This window comes from Gallinula chloropus (genome assembly GCF_964237585.1).
Source record: "Gallinula chloropus genome assembly, chromosome: 5".
Classification (NCBI taxonomy): domain Eukaryota; kingdom Metazoa; phylum Chordata; class Aves; order Gruiformes; family Rallidae; genus Gallinula; species Gallinula chloropus.
This window is the reverse complement of record NC_140090.1, coordinates 12,422,626-12,435,949: the sequence shown is the minus strand read 5'-3', so window position 1 is coordinate 12,435,949 and position 13,324 is coordinate 12,422,626. Positions and strand designations below refer to the sequence as shown.

General features: G+C 38.9%; 1 protein-coding gene across 1 annotated transcript in view; it reads left to right on the top strand.

Moving 5' to 3' along the window:
* Positions 1-13,324, top strand: part of SLC49A4 (solute carrier family 49 member 4) — a gene marked incomplete at its 5' end in the record, with an annotated part of 64,901 nt that overhangs the window by 41,406 nt on the left and 10,171 nt on the right. The window contains 3 exons of the mRNA XM_084265364.1: positions 2,056-2,164; positions 2,766-2,833; positions 7,623-7,750. Coding sequence (XP_084121490.1) covers positions 2,056-2,164; positions 2,766-2,833; positions 7,623-7,750 — 305 coding nt within the window. The remainder of the gene's footprint in view (positions 1-2,055; positions 2,165-2,765; positions 2,834-7,622; positions 7,751-13,324) is intronic.

The following is a 13,324-nucleotide window of genomic DNA, read 5'->3' as shown; positions in this document are numbered from 1 at the left end:
TTAGCAGAGAGGCTAATGCTGATATCCTGTCATGAGGGCTGATGCGATGGAAAACAGTGTGGGTTCACCAGCGGATGGTGTGACAGACAGCACATTTTCCTGTTTTCAGTGGAGCAATTGCAGAAACAAATACAAGTGGCTGGAGCTATGAGAAGCAGAGCTGCTACTGAAGGTGTATGTTTCAAATAGCTGTAGCACTTAACGTAGCCAGCACAAGCAATTGCTGGACAAGGGGACAGGATGGTGTCTGGTAATTTGTGCTGGTTTATTGCTAGTTGTCTTTCTCCTTTCTCCTGGTCACCTTCTTTAATCTGGAGACTAGGTGGTGTGGCAACATGGGAGCCTTTGTCAGTGGAAGACATCATGATGCAGGGCTGGTTCTCTAGGGCTAGGATTTGGAGCAAGAGCAGCTATCCCCTGTGCCAGTCTGTCTTGTTGCTTAAGTTACAAAAGACAAACGTGACACAGGAGAGCTCAATCAAGTAAGTTAGAAGATACTCATCCTGACCTCTACTTGATTAAAATAGCTCTTTATTGAAGACAAGATTCAGATAGTCAAAGATTTTGAATATTGACCAAGAACCATTTCAGACCAGTGGGTTTAGACTTGTTTCCTCTTTGCAATCTACAACATGGCTATATAGAAATAATGTCTGTGCAAAACGGGCACTTTCCCTTTTACTTTATTCTGCAGGTGTTGAATTAGCTTTTACATGGATAGTGTGAAATAGCATCAGAAAACCCGCCTTAAGAGATGCCAAGATGGTAGAAGATAGACTAGGATAAGAGTGTGGCATTCTTAAGAGGAAAAATAAAATTTCAGGAAGATGGCAAACACTTCAGCATTGAGAGAAATCCAAGCAGTGTGTGGAAGAGCTGAAAGTTTGGGAGTTGTTTTTCGTTGCATTAAAAATTAAATCTGATATGAATGATACTGAAAGAGGAGGATATGTTCATGTGATAGCAATGTGTTATTCAAGAAGAGGATGTGTGAAAAAGAACAGTGCAAAAAAAACACTGGCTGGTGTGCTGTGCGTGGAGTAAAACAGGGTAAGCTGCAAACCTCTGAATGTTTTGGAGAGTATTCCAAGCTCTTTCCCTCCCTCCCTCTTGTCTTTCCTAACTATTTGCTATCCAATTGCTGCTGCGTGGCAAAGAAATGGTACTGATCAGGATCCATTTTATGTAAATTGTTTGGGAGTGGTGGGGAGCCCCATTTTGTGGTTGCACAGATATCTTTTCACTTCAAAATATCGCCATTGAGGAGCCCAAAGCATATTTTCTGGTTTTATTCCCAAATAGAAACATTCTTGAGGAAAAGTTGGATATTTCGTATTTGCTTTCGGTATCGGCTGGTAGGTGAGGGAAATTGGTGGTGGTGTTTCTCTGCCAGCTCCTGTTTAGCTGTGTACAATGAAGATGATGACACAGCTTTGACTGCTTCATCTTCACTGAATAATAAAGGTTGAATAATTTTTAATTGGGAGGAAAAATCAAAGGTGCTGACTATTTAGAGCAGAAGATTATACTTGTCTCTGTTATTTGACAGTTCAAACTGTCAAAATTTTCCACTCTCACAACTCATTCCCAGAGCTCTCTCTGCCTTTCACCAAAATAAAGAGAAGTAGAACAGTTAAAAAAAAATCAAAAAGTATGAATCTCTGATTTTATTCTTGAAATACGCTTTTTGCCATTTAAATTAGTGCTTATTGTTCCTAACATACACTTAGGCTAAGTAGGTTGCCCATGCAAATGTATGGAAGAATTGCTTGAAGAAATGAGAAACACATGAGCCCAGCATGCTTACGAAAATCTTTGAACTATGTGGAGAGACTGCCTTTTTTTCTTATCAAGTGCAAAGGCAGTAACATCTCAGCCACTGGAATTCCAGTGACATGGCCGGATCCCTTTCTTGTTTTTCCTGGCTTGCTGCTTCTTCAGACCAATGTTTTTTTTTCTTGATGGGCAGAATAGGGTGTCATTTACTCTAGCAGCTAATCTTGGTGCAATTTCTAACATGATCTGCAGCTAATTGCCTGTGTTTTGTCTTCACAGCAATTTCCGATTCCTGATGATTGCTTTAGCCTATGCTATACCACTGGGTGTTTTCTCTGGCTGGTCTGGTGTCCTGGATTTGATATTAACGCCAGTTCATGTGAGCCAAGTAAGTATCTCCTGACTGATAATCAGCAGCTATTTTCTAAGTGGTGTGTTTTTATTTTTGTACTAGCATACAATTTTAGCAGGTTTTAATGTTTAAGCTGCTATTTATACATATGGATCACTTTTCTGAAATTTTGAACACAATTTGGCACCCCAAATTGTTACAATCATCCCTGCTGACTCTACACCAGCTGTGGGTATTTTCAGAACAGTATGCACCTTTTGACAAGAAGGAAGAGGCAGGTAAAGAAACAGGAATATTGTTGGCTGCTGCACTAGTAAAAAGAAAATAATGTTTACTGTGTGGCAAAGATGAAGTGAGGAGAAGAGGATTTCTAAGCTTTTGATAGAGTATTATAAAAATGCAGAGGGCATTACTCAGATTCTATACAGAGATGTCACATTTAGGGCATAGGCTACTTAGTCATGCTTTCTTTTAGTGAATTTATTTCTTTTTGAATATCCTAGAAAAAGTCTTGCACTTCAGATTGCTGTTGTGGGCTGTTGCTAGCAGTTTGCAGCTCCTGCACATCATTTGTTTTTAAAGTCATTTCTTATCATCTTATTTGAGTTTTTGTTTTTGTTGTTCTTTATCCTATTAGGTAGATGCAGGCTGGATTGGATTTTGGTCTATAGTTGGAGGTTGTGTTGTTGGCATAGCGATGGCAAGGTAGGAATAATTACATGTCCTTCTCCATTTCTTCAGCTGTGATTGTCATTTGGCTTATCCTCTTAATAACATAACTTGTTTTATCTCGTCTTCTAGAAACTTGAAATGGAAAATGCATTTGAGGATGATGTGTTTCTTGTAGAGCAATAATTTGTATATTCCATGTCAGTGGTTGCTGGGGGGTTTCAGAACTCCACATGAGTATAGCTCAATTTAGCAAGTCATACTGTTACTCCTGACAACTGGTTCTTGTGTGCTCCTTTTAAACACAGTTCTTGTGAATTCAGCTGCCTGGTATGAGGTAGCAAATTTGGAAAGCGTTGAAGAAATTAGAGTTTGTCTCCTTAGTGTAAGTCTCTTTTGGCCAAGTTGCTGGATTCCTCTATGGCCTGTTGACTTTTTACTGTACTACAGTGGGCTACAGTTTGGATGTACCTATGCTTTTTATGTGTCCAAACACAGTTCTCTCTGGCCATCGTGAATATTGATAAAATGGGGAACAGAAAAGCAAGAAGTGGATTATCCTTCCAAAAGGCAAATCCTTTTTCTTCATTGAGATCCCCTTTAAAAAAAGGGGGTATGGGAGGGAAGAAAAGAAGTCTTTCAGGAGGTTCTTATGCAGTGACTTTATAAAACTGATTAAAATATATCACATGTTTCTCATACATCACAATGTCTAAGCATTTTCCTGGCTTCTCTATGTCTACTCTTTAGACTCCTGTTCTGCACTGAGTTTAGCACAAGCACAGAGGTCTGTTGTTGTTGTGGCATTGTGGGATTGTGGACCCAGAAAGGTATCTTTTTAGGACAGAAGTTGAAGCTCTTTTTTTTTTTTTTTTTTGCTGTGCATCACCAGAGTACACAATGCATAAAGAAATGTGAATTTTCTCATCCTGACATTTTGCAGGCTGCCTAGCAACTGTGGTGGAGGGAGAGGAAAAAAACCCTTCTGACCTAGGGAAAAGAAACAACTGATTCCCTCCCATCCACTCCAGATACAGGCCAAAAGACTTAATCTATTGAAACAAAGTTCACACCCATATTTCCTCTAAAAATTGTTGCTTTTGTTTAGCTAAACTCAGATTACAAGGTTTTCTCTCTAAAAGTAGGTGTTCACAACCAACTGCTGTGACACCAGTGCCCTAGCAGGCTATGTGCTGAAGCAGGTAGAGTTCCAGTTTAATCTTTTCCATCATGAGTTAATCTCTGGTATATTTGCAACATTTCCATAGTAGAGGGGCGCCCTTGGCAGCTCACTTAACTTTGTTAGAAGAGAATCTGCTGACTCAGTGCCAACACGCAAATCTCAATCTTTATGGTAGATTAATTTATTTAATACATTGCCTGGGATAAGTTTAAGGAAATGCTGACAGTCTCTTTAACTGCTTCAAAATTGATTTCAAACCTTGTTGAATACCAGTATTTTGTAGCATTCAGAGCTTTGCTTTTGAGTAAATTAAAAAATACCAACGGTCTGCCTCCAAATATGTCTTTCTAACTTGGGCAATGCACAGTTCAAATGGGAGGGTTTACACACAGAAATGGAGGGAGGAGGTGATTTGTCACTCCTGATGGATGACTCTCCCTCTTAGGCCTATTCAGCATTTATCTGTGTAGGGTTGAATCAATGACGAGTCTGACTGTAATCTGCTGAAAGTTGTAATTAGGAAAATTAACTAATGATTCTTGTCAAGGCTGACAAGTTGATGTATTTCAGTGTCAGAACTGTGATCTGCCAAGCAAGCAGCTCTCTCCCTTAACCACCTCTCAAAAAGCTGTTGGTTTTTGGTTTGTTATTTTTTCCTACATGTTTTTCTCTGCTAATTTATCAAATCAAAATGGGTGCAGCTTAGGAATTCGCTCCTTCCAGTTTTGTCAGTGCAGATTCTACCATTTAGACCTGCAGCTAGCCCTGGAGTATTTGGTTGTGCATATCACAGTAGGTGTTAAATCATCTACATTTAAAGTAATGCCCAGATAGGTAAACAAATTTCTTATCTCATTTGCAAAATGATGCAAGTTTTTCTGGGCACAATATATGTATCTTCTTGCTCTCTGCCCACTGCTGTCCCAATAGCCATGACCTTACCTGTGTTTCACTAACTTGTGTGATACATTTTTATAATTGAAAAGGCAGGGCTATTTTGAGCAGCTGGCAGGTGCTGTACCCTTTGGCTGCTTTGGGATGGTACTGGTTTGAAGAAAAACAGTGTCAAAGAGCAATATTCATATCTTCTTATTCTTTTTTCCTGGATTTATTTTTTTGCCACATTTGCTAATGATCACAGATACTTCTGAGGCTTTGTCCTCCACAGCTTAGTTCTTTTTCCTGCTTTTAACCTGCAGCGTAGTCAAAATGTTGAAACTTCAAGACGTGGTGATAATTTCCTTAGCAACAGACAGTGTTGTCAATAACACAGGTCTGTGATTTCAACTGTAGGATCCAGAGTAGGTCTGGATTTGCTGGGTTGCAAGAGACTTGCGGGTTCAGAGGTCTCTGTGTGGGTACGTATACACCTTTCCAGGCGTGCCTACTTTGTCAGCAGCTACAGACATCCCCTTAGATGCTAGATGAAGAAGGATTTAAATAGAACAGAAGCTTTTGAAAGCAGATCCTGGGGTCACAGGCTAAAAAGAATTTATTTTTTCTTTATTGAAAGAAGTATTCTGAAGAGTTGACTAGATTTACAGCCGTCTTTATTCTCCTGTAGCCAGACAAGAAGCAGAAGTCCCTCAATTACCATGCGCAGGCTAGTTTGCCATGTCATTTTTTTCCCATTATTTCTGTTGCTGGTTGAATTCAGTAGCTGCACAAACCTTTCAGTTTGTATTTGACCCTTCTGGAGTCCTGTGATACCTGAGAGCTGCTTGCAGCACACTGCTACATGTGATAGCCAAACCAGGGTCTTAGTGTCAAAAGGAGTTGCAGTTGCTCAGTAAAGGTAGATGTTTGCTCCACTTAAGTATCTCGAATGGTTTAGATGTGTATTGTCCTCCCATCCCCATATATCTGTGGTGGTAGGATAGAGATTGAGGACCACCCATAGACCCCTTCCTGAACTGTTGTCTGTGAATGTTGCTCCCTGAAAACTGGTGTTTCTCACACTGTTTAATTAGAGTAAAGGTAACCACTCTTTTGCCTGTAAGGAGAGTGAACGACGATGCTTGCCGGCCAGCAAAGCAGGGAGTCTCTGGGGAAGAAGTCTAAAGTTTGTGCTTCAGAATGCTTCTGAGAGGCTTTTAAAATTGCTGATTTTGACCCCAGTGATCCCAAAGAATAATTAAAGAAACTGACAAACCACTGAGAAGAGGTGATCCTGATTGCTGGATTTGGATTGTCAGAAAAAAACAACAGTAGCAGCTAACCTCTGACTATTAGAGATTAATGCATAAGCCACTTGAACACAGCAGTCATAAACTTTTAAGATTATATGCAGCATTGATCTTCCTCTACTGCTTATTGAATTACTCACTGCTAAATTCAATGTGGAATTAAAACACAGGGAGAATCAAAATAGGAGGAAAGAAGTGGGTTGGGTTGTTGCTCGGGGTTTTTTGATTGCATTATTTGCACATCTCATGGTGGATATAAAGCTAGGCACCTAGATCCCAAAATGTTGCTATATTATCTGCTCTGTAAAGTAAGCTATATGGTATCTGCCTGTACAGTGATCTTTGCTAGGGGAGAGGAGGCAGTTAGCTGACAGACAGGACAGATTTCATCATGGACCAGCCTAGAAAGATTGTGCTGCTGTTAGCTTTATCAAGGTAGGAGGCAATGAGGGCAGAAGACATCCTTTAGACATACGTACCTAACCCCTCTGGCCCAAAATCTCATCTCCTAAGCAGGAGATTATAGAAAATTACTAGCGGGTAAATGAAATTGCCTTTTCTAATACATTTCTTTTTAGTAGCTGTGCTGAAATCCCTTTTAAAAAGAGCAGTTGCACTGATAATTATGCCACGTGAGCATTGCTCAAATGCATTGGGTCTCCTTGAAAAAAAACCAACACATTAAAAAAGCAATTATACCATCAGGTGGTATAAAGATTGTATTTCCCTCTATGTATAGCCAGACTGCCCAGGAACTTCCTCCCTCACGCCCTGCAGACTGTCAGTAGGGTATGTGTAGTAGAGGAGTGGCACCAAGCTCTTGGTTTCTGGAACATTTCAACCCAAAACAGCCACTAGTGTTGACCACCTGTGTAAAGAACCCTTCCTTTGCCTGTGCTACCAAGAGCTTCATCCCAATGCATCTGAGAGTTCAGAAGCTGTTCCTTGTCATCTTCAATCTAGGGATTCTGGTATTTGGAGTTTTGTCATTTCCCACTGGAATGAATCTTGACACGTAACTATGTCTTGAATGAAATTCAGCAGCCTCCTCATATGCTAATGGAGCAGTGTGTCTGCCAAGGGAGACTGGCAAATGCTGACAAAACAGGGATGTAAGTAGTGGTGTGATGTTGTGTCCAACAAATGCAGAATTAAAAAACCCCACAAACTTTCCTGTATACCAAGGGTTTTCAGTTGATGCCTTGAGAATTGTTCTGGTTTGGTTGTTATTTTGTGACAGCTAAAAAATTCATGGCTCTTCAGCTTGACAGCTAGAAATATCACCGTTCTATAAAAGTGCCTTTTTTCTATTTCTGAAAATGAGAAACGATTTAAAAATTGTTTTTATAGACTCCAGAATGTTTAATGAGAATATAGTGAATTAGTTGTCAAGCATCATATTTAAATAATATGAAAATCGGCAATTGTACTGCTCTGATCTGTGCTTTTATTTTAGATTTGCAGATTTTATCAGGGGCATGCTGAAGTTTATACTGTTGCTGCTTTTATCTGGAGCAACGTTGGCATCAACCTGGTTCACTCTCACCTGTCTAACTAGTGTCACTCATCTGCCTTTAACCACAGGTATCAACAATTATTTTAATTCCTGTTACGTATAATTGGTATTGCCAGCAAATATTTGCAGTCCTATATCAATTGTATTAGAACTTGGTTTGGTATCTTTAGTTATACAGTAGTTTTACCAAGGAAGAAGGTTTGGAAAAGCTATTGAATCTGAAGTATCTTGAAGCAGCTTTGCATAACTCATGAAAAGATTAAAAACTAATAAAGCCCAATAGCAAGAACACAGAATATACATTTGAAATAGATTTTGGGACTGAGTGTTTTTCTGGTTTGAGTGGTTTTGGAATAACAGTGGTGAAAAATAAACCAAGAAAGCTCAGATATAAGAAACAGTGACATGTCTGGGAATTAAGGAGTTTGAAACTTAAATTAACCATTGGAAACACGTGGTGCAGTTCAAACCAGTCACCCATCGTATTTCCAGTCATCTAAATCTATCCCTGCACTGCGCTGTCCTCTTTTTTGCACCTGCATGGAGGTTCAGGGAACTCTTCCAGCCCAAAATTAACTCAGCCAATGCCTCAAAAAGACAGGACAAAAGCTGTTGGCAGGAGCAGAGGAGAAGCACAGAGGTCTAGTCAAACTGACAGCCAGTGGTATCCTTACTTGAAAGTTAGCACAGCTTAGTTCTTAGAAATCTGACCTTCATGTTACTGCCTGCACCAAAAGATTGATCCTCCCATGATTCCAAGACCTTCAAGAGAATAATAAGTTACAGTGAAACTAAGCCTTTGAGATTTTAAAAAAACTGCTTATTTATTAAAGAATTTGGTAAATCCATTTAAAACAAAGTGCTATCTTTGTTAGAGACAAGTTCATGAATTAGGGGAGAAATGGAAATTGGGTTTTTTCCCATTTTTAATAAAGCTTTTGCTGTAGAATCTAGTATATAAAATACTGGTTTACTCAAATTAACTTGGAGTTTCAGTGAGTGTCCTTGGTGCATTGCATGTGTCACAACTATACAATAAAGTGGGTACAGCAAATTGAAATACATGATCAATTCGGGAGAAACACCATCTGGATGGATAGGTCAAATCTGTGATTTATCTGAAAATTTCAACTTTTGAAAAAAATAATCAAGTTAAATAAGATGTAATTTAATCAATGAATCAAATTTAATGGTGGGCATTGTCATACAGATGACTACGCTTTTCATTTCCATCAAATCTAAAATAAATGCAATAAAAGCTTATTTCTTGTACTTGCCTACTTCATCACTACAAGCCTGCAGTAATGTAAATTTTTACAGTAACTCTCTGAATTGATGCAACAACAAGCCAAACACATAAATGTCCCTTCAGGCCTATGCATAAGAATGAATCTGAGAGGTTTCAAGAGGTGAAAGTCGTTACATATGCATTCACCGATGATCCAGGACAGAACCCAAGGAGCTCTGTCTCTGATTTTGTTTTTTGTAAAGAACTCAGTATGAAGCATAGTTCTGGAAGACTTCTTATTTGTTTATAGCATGTAGGAGCATTATGGTCAGTTTTTTGGGAAACCTGATCCATTGTCAGGACATTTAAGTACCTAAGGTATTTGGGGTTTGATATAAAGTATCCTAAACTGATATACTTTGATAAAAATCTAGGTATTGGGTTGTTCTTTTCATGTAGTTACCATTTCTTTTAAAATGGATAGTTCCTTAGATTGAGTTGTAAATGACAGTTTTCAGTCTTTGCTGTTCATATATATGTTGCTGTAAATGTTGAACCCTTTTCTATAAAACACAAGCTTGTTTTGAATGGAAACGCCAGCAATATGGTATGTTCCTCAGAAAAGGCAATCTGAAGCATCAGGGCCTAATGTGCAACCACAAAATAAGATATCTTTTTCTTTTTTTTTTTATTTTCTTTCTTCTGTGGCATAATGCTTAAACTTCACAGATAGGCAGAGGGGGGCTCATCTCAGCCTTTTCTCATTAAAGTTCATCTAAAATAGATGTAATGCGCCCGTTCAATTTAGATCCTTGTACACAGAAAAGCAGTGGTATATCTTTATGAATTATGCTGTTATGGATGAAAACACACAAGCTATTTAAGCTAATTTATAGGACTTCATGCTAGATAATTCCTCAATGTAATGATGCAATATGATGATGGCCTCTGCATTACACAGTAATTGGGAGAAATGGTATATTTGAATTGATTTGGATGAACTTTTTTTTTTCCTTCTTTTAATTAAAAGTTTGAGATGTAGAGTGTATCAGAGTAGAAATGTAGGAGCTCAGATGCAGGCTGCTTGCTGGCAGCTTTGGGAACTGATTTGAGATAGCTGGTTAAGGTGGAAGTCACTCTGCATTCTGAGTGGACCAGTGGGCTTCCAGGTGTTGTTGCAGAGCTGGAAGATGTTGAAAACAAAAGCAGCCAGTGGTGGTGGATGGGAGGGTGGGGACAGGTAGGTGGTAGGTGAATTTTTTTTTGTCTTTTTTTTTTTTTCTTTCCCCATTTTTTCTAGTAGAGATCTATGTGATGCTTTGTATCCCAGGGGTGCTTTGCAGGCACCTTGAACACCTGCTGCAAAGCAGGGATTTGTTGTGCTACTAAAGGCAACAGTTTGATATTGCCAGAAGGTTAATAGGCTCCTCAACTTCATTCCCTGCTGTGGCAGTGAGCACAAATATTAGGCATGGTACTGCTGCAGAGTTGGTGATGGATCTCAGTCCACATTTTCAGCCTTATTCATATGCTGAAGCAGAGCAAGTAGGGTTCAGACTGACTGTTATGGAAATTTGTGAGTCTGTATATGTGATCTTGCAAGGACATTTTCTCTTCCAACCATCTAGATCCCATTTTGTGAGGGGTATCCCTCTCCTCTTTGCCTTACCTCTGATGCTGCTCTCTTGAGCAAGTCAGACTTAGCCTTGCAAAACCATCTTCAGCAAAACCTGGAAACAGCTCAAGTAACCACATGACCTAATGGGCTCCTGGGGCAGCTAAAAGGGAGAAGCAAGATATGCATCATGGGAGTCTATGTACTGCCCCAGGTGTCAGTGCAGGCTTCACACTAGGGATGAAGGCTGGTTAGAGAAAAATCATCATCAGCTTCATCTCATTTGGCAGCCTCTTGGTGTATGAATAAATTTTGCATTTGTAGGTAGATCTTGCCAGTGGTTTCCCCAGGTCCAAAAATAGTCTTTTCCTTTAGCACGTGGGTATTGTGCATTGTGCTCGTTCCCCTCCTCTGAAAACCCTCTGCCCATCTCTCACCTGAGCTCCAGAGCAAGCACTTGGGTGGGGTGAGAAGGTTTTCATGGCAGCAGGTTTTTGAAATGCCAGAAAGATGAGGCAGTTTGGCCAATCTTCACCCTTAAATGGGTCAGAAGAAAATCTCTGAAGTCTTTTTTTAAAAATGCAAACAAACCAAGCCCCCATTTTAATCAGTATTCTTTGCATCAGTGGTAGTAATGGCTGGTTTAAACACTGGGGAAGGAATTGTGTTTGAAAAAATTGCTACAGCAAAATGTTTTTTCCTGCACTTGTTTGTATAATATTCTCCTAATTCCCTGTAAATAGGCAGGGCATCATTTAAAGATATTTCCTACAAAATGTAATTACTTAGAATGGAGACCTTTAATGCAGATATTAAAAATCAATGACTGCTTTGTGTTTTCTTTGAATGATACTGTTCAGTGTTGTTTGTATTGTGTAATGCCTGCACAGCTCTGCATTATCATAATACGCTCCATTTTTCCTCCTGCCACGGAGCAAGACAAGCTTTTTGTCACTTGCTGACATCTTAATGTATCGCCAAAAGATTTTATAGAAAGTGTATTTCCAGTCATGAGCGTGAACTGTAACTGCCAGCATGGGGGGAAGAAAGCAAGCAAGGCAATAATGATCTGATGCCATCATAGCTACCATATCATCTGTGTAAAACACCTCTCATCAGCTAATCACAGCTCTTAGAAACCCTTGATTCTGGAATCAGTTTATATTTTAAGCAAGCTCAAATTTTCTTTTAAGAAATTTTAATTTTAATGTATATTATTTGCATTTTTCAGCAAGTTTCAAAGACAATTTTGTGTACACATTGAGCATTAAAATAGTTTTCTCCATTGAATTCCCAATGCAGCTGCTGATCTGTTTCTCTGTGCCAAGTCCATTGTTAGCTTGCTTTGTACTGAACTTCATTATGTGAATTTATGTACAATGGGATACTTTGACCCAAAATAATTGCATAAGGCATTGTAATGCCAGTTTCAGTATCCTGCCACTTTGTATTGCTGGTAGGATCTCTGGATACAAATCCTAGCCTTTTCCAAAAATTGAAATGCAATGCTGGTTGCTCACAGCTCAGATTGAATGTTTTCAGCACAGCATATCAAGAATATTCTAATATTTATGAGCACATTCAGCAGATTTTTGCTTTACAAAATCTTTTCTAGTGCTGCATGGGCAAATACTCTGAACACAGTGGCATCTCCGTGGGTTGATGGCTATATTTAGGTTAAGCAGTTTACACTTTTTATTTTCAGGTTCAACAGATTGAACATTATAAACACATCTGTCTTCCTGTCGTCATCTACAAAGCACAGGATTGAAAAAGGAGGATGTTAATTAATTAATACTGATGGTTTTATTATTTGAGTTTTATTTCTTTACTATAAACAAGACATGTTTGATAAGTAGAAGGCAGGGGCATCCAGAAGATAGACCAGTGGACACCTGGAGTCTGAGATTCTTTCTCTAGCTTCAGCATTAACCTGCTTCTGGCTGTGGGCAAATCATTACCCCCACTGCTTTTGTGCTTTGCCCACTCTTAAGATAAGAATAAATATCTTCATTTTCCTGAAAGCTTCTGCAAATTCACACATAGAGTGCTTTAAAGAAGAACTAAATTAAGGGGGTTATTTAAAAACAGTTAAAATTCTAGTGTTAGCAGTGTACAATGCTTGAAATTTGGGAGGGGCTTTTGAGGAATGAGTATCTAGAAATCAGTCCCCTTTTAATATCCATTGATAGCAAGCTTCCAATACTGTACCATTTCCAGCCCCCCTGGTTTTTTTGAGAATCACTTAGTAATTTCTTCACTTTTTAGTTCTCCAAAGTGAATGCTCTGCTTTCAAAGTGAGTTCCACCTGCTTTTCTCTTGGGAAGTATATAGAACAAATCCAATTTGATCAGATTTTTGGTTACTTTCATAACTGTATCACGAGATAAGAATTTGATCAGCGTGTGCTGGAATGGAAATCCGGACGATGTTATAAACGTGCACTACAGGGACATCCTTCTTCTATTGTGTTTTTTTTGCTCCTCTAAGAGAATTGCAGTAAAAATTACTATCTTACCTTGAGGGAGTTACATTTCTCATGGAAAAATTAAGGGGGGCTTCTTCCATGACTATTCTTACCCTGGCCAGTAGAAGAAATAAATTATATGGCAGTTCCATTCCACTGTAACAAACTTGAGGTAGTTTCATAGGAACTGACTTCGAATTGTTCAAAGAATTTGTGGAAATAGTAAAGTACTAAAGTCAACAAGGGCTGCATCCACATTATCATTCCATCTTGACATTTGTGATGCTGTTTTAATGAGCAGTAACAACATTCTGTATATCTCTGTGGGTTTC